At 36.1% G+C, this 7834-nt stretch overlaps 1 protein-coding gene across 1 annotated transcript; it reads left to right on the top strand.

The window, feature by feature from the left end:
* The first annotated feature begins 1773 nt into the window (after positions 1 to 1773).
* On the top strand, positions 1774 to 7019 carry LOC129738680 (uncharacterized). Its single transcript, XM_055729935.1, has 3 exons — positions 1774 to 2137; positions 2220 to 2682; positions 6486 to 7019. The coding sequence occupies exons 1-3, from the start codon at positions 1894 to 1896 to the stop codon at positions 6934 to 6936; spliced, it is 1158 nt and encodes a 385-aa protein (XP_055585910.1). The 5' UTR covers positions 1774 to 1893; the 3' UTR covers positions 6937 to 7019.
* Positions 7020 to 7834: the final 815 nt, after the last annotated feature.

Here is a 7834-nt window from a genome sequence, read left to right as displayed (position 1 = left end):
CTCGCACTGAAAACTCAATCATATATGATGCTTCTTTTTCGTTACATCACATATGATGTATTTTTACAATTTTTTTGTCACACAAACTCTTCACAACACTGAATAAGAAATTTCTGAAAATTACACGACACGGAATATCATAAAGACATGAAGTCAAATTAATATTAAATTACACTGAACGTGATAATGTCATGTAAAAATAAAACTGTCAAAAACAGGAACACAAAAATGTAAACAAAGTGTTCAGTCAAGTCGTGAACCAAAGTCATTTATTGAAGCACTTAGCTTCTGAGTCCGTCAATATGGTTGGTTCCGGGTATCTCCGAAAAGAAGCGGCAGCGGAAGTGGTTCTGAAAGCGGCCCCACGCTACTCCATAGAGTACTTAAGTATACATAAGATTCGGTACTTAGGAAGAAAGTGAAAGTGATTTTTAAAAAAAATGTGTAAAACCATAAATTTGCTTGTCGATAAATAAAACAATGAATTGCATCATTAAGAGATTGTTTTTGTCATAAAAGATGAAAAAACTCCATTGAATCGGATCAATAAAAAAGTAAACAAAACAAATTCCAATAGGATATTTTTCCTAAATTCAGTGGCTTTAAAATTTACATCACTTTCATATTACACGTTGCATAATTTTACAGGCGTGTAATATTCAACTCGCACTGAAAATTCCGTCATATATGATGCTTCTTTTTATTTACATCATATGTGATGTAATTTTCCAGATTTTTTTGGTTGTGTGTAGCTCAAAACTGATACATATCAGTTGTGATTCTATAGGAGGTTGAAAATCATCAAGGAAGGCAATCACTATCGAGACGCTCGGTTGCTGATATTCTGCGTACCTACTTGCCATAGCTTGTTTTTCAGGAATGTTTGAAATATAGGAACGTCGTTGTCACGCATAATTGTTTGTATGCTTTGCTTGAAGAAGGAAAAATTTACTGCTACGATTTTTTTCCCTAAGAATGTAGTCAAGCATGGCTCAGTGAAAATGATTGATTTCCAGATAATTCTAACCTGCTAGACAAGAATGGCAGTTTGCTTTCCCGAAAAAAAAAACGCTTCCACAGGCACAAATCACAGATGTTCTGGCACGCGCTATGGCTACTCTTCTCCTCAGCAAGCGATATGGAAACAAATTAAACAGAAGAGAACGCTTGCTTGGCTTGCACGTGTTGCTAGCGTTGTACCCACTATGTTTGAATTTGTACCCACTCAGGATTAGAGAGCATCGTTATAAATGAGCTTTGATCAACACCGGTTAGAGTTTGAGAAACAGTTACGGATTCGTTATCTTTTGGGAAAAAAATTGTTTTTGTTCAATTGCGTTTCCAAGAAATGCATTTACAATTCCAAATTTTAGTTAAAACATTGTCCTATTGAGATGTGCCAATGCTTACCAGGCACACAAGTATTCAAAGAGAAGAAACTGCGAGAGAGCGCCCTCCAGAGTGAAATGTTTTTCGCATTTGACTTTGTTACCTTGTTCATGAGTCAAGTCAATTCATTTGTCAATTGGTCTAAAATATTTTATGTGGATTTTTCAATCAATCATTTTCTTTACGATTGTCTGCAAATGAACGAATTCAAATTGGTTTTCTTTAGATAATTGTTTTTGTCATACCTCTTGAACGTTTACCGGGCTCACGGCAAATCAAGAGAAATAAGAGAAATACAATTGCTCATGCGTATTTCCATGTTATTTGTATCACTTAACCGTCCAACGCGTTCAAATTGTTTTTCGCAAACCGTCTCATCAATTAGGAGCCCCTGAAAAGATTGCTCGATTCTCCTCAGTCGATTGATAACTGTTGCCGGTCACGTTTGGGTGTTGAATTTGCGCTTAACTGCTTCTAGACAAGTGATAGGAGGATCTGAAAAAAATGTCCTACGCTAATAATTCCTCAAATGGAGTACAATCGGACGAACGCGTTGTGGATTTCCGTTCGGATACCATAAGCGTCCCAACGGCCAGCATGCGTAAGGCGATATATGAAGCCGTCGTCGGCGATGACGTATACGGTGAGGATCCGACGGTCTTAGAGCTGGAGCGTCGTTCGGCTGAGCTTTTTGGAAAGGAAGCTGCGCTGTTCGTGCCGACCGGAACCATGGCAAATTTGCTAGCAGGTTAGCCCAAATTCAAATTTTATTTTCTAACCAATTGATTGTATTATCTTATCATCTTTTTGTTTTGCTTTTCATTGTCCAGTCATGGTTCACTGTAGCAGGAGAGGAACCGAAGCCATCGTTGGAGATGCGGCTCATGTGTTTCTCTACGAGCAGGGAGGTGCGGCGCAGATTGCGGGGGTACTGCTCAGCACGATCAAAAATAAACCGGACGGTACATTCTGTCTGGACGAACTGGTTCACAAGTTTCGCGGCTTTGATGTTCATGAGCCCAACACGACACTGGTGTTGGTCGAAAACACTCACAACATGTGTGGCGGCAAAGTTTTACCGTTGCAATGGTTGGAGGATTTGTCAAAAATATGTAAGGAACGCTCAGTCAAGCTGCACATGGACGGCGCCCGCGTGTTCAATGCGGCTGCGCATTTGAACGTTCCTGTGGCGCGCGTCGTTCGGGATGTCGACACTGTTTGCTTCTGTCTCAGCAAAGGTCTGGCCTGTCCGGTTGGGTCGATGCTGATTGGATCGAAGGATTTCATCAAGGAGTAAGTGTTGTGTATCTTAGAAATACCATCAAGTAGCCATTCACCTCCCAGACACCATTTACCTCCCAAAATCACCATTTAATATGTAATTTTTTTTTTCAACTGGAATCTGACGTCTATTTTATGTTGGCATCAAAGTTCTACCATTTCATTGAAAAAACATTGTGCCAGATATAAAATATTTTGTTTTTCGTTTCCGGAAAAATTATCAAATTCTACACCTGTTAGCAAAGCTAGCGTTCCTGAGCTACTAGTGCATAAAGGGTTTTTGTTTACTAGATAGTACATATTTGAACTAAAATCGACTTGAAACAATAGTTTTATTTTTGTAAAATAGATTTGCATTTGATTTTTTTTTAAATAGTTGTTGTTTTTTTGAAGCGTTTAGTTATGGGCGGTAATTGTTATGTAATCAAAAGTGTTAATTCCTAATGTCCGGTCACGTGACGCACATTTTTTTCCTTTTTGTCGCATGTGATGCTTCACATGTGTAAGTTACCGGCAAACGGGGCATATGTAATGCAACAGCGGGGTTAGATGCAACTTTTTTATAACGCCACACTGAATCAATTTTTAATTTAATGTATTGTAATAAAGTTATCTTTCAATGATTACAAAATGATGATGACATAATTTCTCGCATCTTAAGCAAGTTTTTTAAAAGTTTTTTTTTATATAAAATTTAAAAAATCGAGCAATAAATGTACAAATTTAAACATTTTCCGATGCCGTAAGAAACTTTACCCAGTATGACTGATTGGCTTGATAATATTACCTACAAATTTTTTACTAGGTTCCTCATGCTATACCAACACTGTCGGTGTAAAAATATTTTTCGAACAATCATTCAATTTTCTTTAATAAATATTTTTATAATTTAGTTAGATGTCTGGGTTAAAATGCAACAAAATGCAAATCAAAGAAACCTTGTAAATCTTGTTTTCTTGTGCTGGAATATGAATGTAAACATTGAAATTACATTCATCGAAAAATTTATTTTTATGATTTCAGCTTGTATTATTTAACCCTTAAATGTATGCAGCATCATTATTTTTAGAAAAAAAATTATAATTGAATTAAAAAAAAACTGAAATTAGTTTTATCAGACCAAAAAATTTCTGCAATTGGTGTTTTCATGCGTAATGGTCTTTAAGGCATCCCAAATGTATTAAAAACTATAAATTTTCATACGTAGGGGAGTTAAGGGCATAATGGCCACCTTAAGGAAAATGCATATTTAACCATAGAAAACAGCTATAATATGTGAATTACATCATTGTTTCGTGTTCGAACACTAAACTAGTCTATTTCCAAGTTGGCTGAAACTTGAAAAACTAGATAAAAACGTTTAAAAATGCATTTTAAAAAAATTTGCTAAACGTTGAAAACCAGACACTGTAGGGGCATATTGAGAACCCCCCCCCCCCCCCCCCCCCCCCTGAGGCAGTATAATCACCATTCATCGAGGCACGCTGAGTGTTTTCTGCCGGGGAATCTAGCAGCAAATTCAACTCGATTAAGTCAGGTGAGATGTAGATTCATCAAACAAACCAATAACAAAATAATCTAGGTCTGTTTGTAGAAAAAAAAAACAATTCACACACGCCCATACATTATGTTCCTAGTGCTTTGTTTGCCGTATAATGTAACAATCAAAAAAATCTATCATGAATGATAAATGAAAAAAAAATACCTCGAACAGAGATCGAACTCTAGTCATTTGATTACCTCTCCGACACCTTACCATCCTCAGATGTAAACTGGTGAAGCTGTAGGTCTACAATTCAGTTGACTACATCGAGTTGAATTCGCAGCTAGATTATACGGCAGAAAACGCTCATCTTGTCCTGATTAAAAGTGCCCTCTTCGCCCCACACACAACGAAAAAAATCTGTAAAATTACATCACATATGATGTAAATAAAAAGAAGCATCATATATGACGGAATTTTCAGTGTGTGTTGAATTTTACACGCCTGTAAAATTTTAAAGACGTGTAATTTAAAAGTCATGTAAATTTTAAAACCACTGAATTTAGGCAAAATTTTCCTATTGGATTTTTTTGGTTTACTTTTTAGTTACTTTTAGGAATGCCAAAGACAATTTAATAGCGGATTTTCATTTCTACAATAAAATCAATTTGGTTTTAATAAAAATCATTTATTTGTTAAAAATCCAATTCTATGAACACTACAATTATTTTTTTTCGTCTAAAGAACAAAGATTTTCGAAGGCATTATAGAATCTATAACACATGGACACTAAATAATTTTTATCCGAAAATGTTTGCATATTTCGTCAGCAACATTTCCGGATTGCCAGCTTCGAAGGACAATTATGTACAGGATGCCGCTCCCAGAGTTGCATCCTGAGGGTCCGCTGCCGTAGTGCCGCAAAGAATTTCGATGAATCAACAGTATCCACTAACTTACAAACGTGTAAACTTCTTCAAAGCAACTTTCGACTAATTGCAATGCTTTGATGCACGACTTGACGCTACACTTTGTTTACTTTTGTGTGTGCCAGTTTTGACAGGCTGTATTTTTACATGATATATTGCGTTCGGTATAAAGTAATTTCCAATTAATTAAAATTCAATGTCCATATAACATTCCACGTCATGTAATTTTAAGAAAATTGTCTTTCAGTGCTGTTGAGAATTTTGTGTGACCAAATAAATTTGTAAAATTACATCACATATGATGTAACGAAAAAGAAGCATCATATATGATTGAATTTCCAGTGCGAGTTGAATATTACACGATTGTAAACTTCAACAGACGTGTATAATTTGAAAGACATGTAAAATATTTAAGACGTGTAATATTCAATCCGTACTGAAAATTCCGTCATATGTGATGCTTCTTTTTATTTACATCATATGTGATGTAAATTTACATCAAATAATCGCGTTCCGTGTCAAGTAATATTTGTGTCATTAGAATTCAGTGCTGTTAAGGATTCAACTTTATTTGAATCTGTAAATTTACATTAATAAATCGCGTTCTACGTCATGTAATATCAGAGGTTTTCAATTTCAGTGTTGTTAAGGATTCAGATTTTTTTGCTGTGCAGGTCAACAAATTTAAATAAAAACGCGTTTTAAAATTGATTAAAGTGAAAAATCAAAAATTTTCTGATGGTGAAAATTGAGAAACAATATGTACATCATGTTGCAGTGCGTACATTATAGATCAAGGTGATTTAAAGATCATAATAGCTTATTTCGTGGTGCTCAAAAATTATAATATTTTCGTCACTTGAGAACCTAGCTAGTTTTTTTAAATATCTCTGTAAAGATATTTAAAAATGGAAAATTGGAAAGAGATTGATCACCAGTTGATCACCTGTGAATTCATTTATATTTGTTTCGACCTATTTCGACCACACTTCACTAAATGGACTTGATAACTCTCTTTAAACACTTCTTGATTGTCTAATTACGAGTTGCTTGTGCTTGTAAGGTAATGATCTTTATTGACTTAATTTTGCTCAAAGAGCACAAATTGTTATGCAAAATATACTTTACTCAGTAATATTCGTCGGGGGGGATAAAGTGGAATTGAGTGCTTGCTTGCTCCTTATATTCAGTTTCAGGATCTCAATGAAACTTGATGTTTTAAAGCTGTTGAAGCTTACATTTAACAAATTTGGGTTGTTCATCATTTCTCTTAAAAAATAGCATGACATTAAAAAAGCTGCGATTTATATAAAAAAAATTCAAAGTAAAAAATCGTTAATCAATAAGAACGAATTTCACTCAACCAAGTTATTTTTTTTAAACCATCATGTTTCATTCTACAGAGCACATCGTTTGCGGAAGGCTCTCGGTGGAGGAATGCGCCAAGTTGGGTTCCTGGCAGCCGCAGGACTCGTTGCTTTGGATGAAATCGTTCCGAAGCTGAAGATCGACCACCAGCGCACCAAAAGAATTGCTGAAAGCATCTACACTCTGAAAAGTCCCCTGTTTACGGTTGATTTGGCAAATTTGCATACCAACATCCTGATGGTACAGATATTGACGGACAAAGTAAAGTCGTGCGAGCTTGGAAAAAGATTATCCACCATTGAAGCGAAAGAAATAGAGGATGGTTTGGTGGATGCATCTGGCAAAGGCATATGTGTTAAAATTAGTGCTCGTGATTGGGCGTTTGCTCGCATTGTTGTGTACACTAATTTAACCGATGAAGAAGTTGATCTGGCTATCAAGAAAATTGAATACGTTATTCGAGAGTACGAGAAAAACATCAAGTAAAATTGATTTACCGTTTCCAGTAAAAATCATTGCCAACAATAATTGGTTAATCGTTCAATAGTTTTCGGATAGAAAACACAATAATAAATGAAAAATATATTATTTTGAATATAAACGTCCAAGTCATTTCCTGATTCCTCCGAAAACGAACGTAACTGTTTGGGACAGGCACGGCTAGTAGATGGATGCGGTCCTCCACAATTCAAGCAGAATGGATCATTAGTACATTTGGGATGGGACTCAGCAACCCCGCACTGCATACAAGCTTCATTGTGATGTGCCACATTTGTAGCACATCAGAGGTCGTGGGTAATAGGGTCTGGTTTGTGCTCGGATGTATCCAAAATAGACGTGAGTTGGAGCTGTGGTTCCTTTAACGGTCAGAACCATGGTACATATGTAGGCTCATCCTTACAATCAACCTTTTTTACAAAACGATAAACCCGATTTAAGCCTTGATCTGCTAATCCTTCTTGAAGCTCTTTGTCGCTCATGCCAAAATCTTCGCGGCACGACACGATGCATTGGGTGAAGTTGAGTGTTGGGTGCATACAGATTACTATCGGGGATCCATCGATCAGCTAGTTGATTTTAATCAATTTTTCGGCTTGCTGGTGGCTGCGAACCTTGAGAAGATAGCTGCTACCTCCTTCGGTTGGTTTGGCAGAATCTATTTATTCGTCCAACAGCTTGGTCCACTGTCTTGGCCAGGGTTGGCATTATTCAACGTTGTGGTGGAGTAGAGCTAGACTGGTTATAATATATAAACTTTGTATACATTGAATCATTGGGATCAACATGTGATCCATTGAGATATAACCAAATAAAAAAATGAACCTTAGAATTATTGTCAATTGATGGTTAATAAAATAAAACAATCTAAGCGACCATTTCTAGA

Source organism: Uranotaenia lowii, chromosome 1, assembly GCF_029784155.1.
Source record: "Uranotaenia lowii strain MFRU-FL chromosome 1, ASM2978415v1, whole genome shotgun sequence".
NCBI classification, from domain to species: domain Eukaryota; kingdom Metazoa; phylum Arthropoda; class Insecta; order Diptera; family Culicidae; genus Uranotaenia; species Uranotaenia lowii.
The sequence above is the reverse complement of the archived record's forward strand: the minus strand, read 5'-3'. Positions and strand labels throughout refer to the sequence as shown.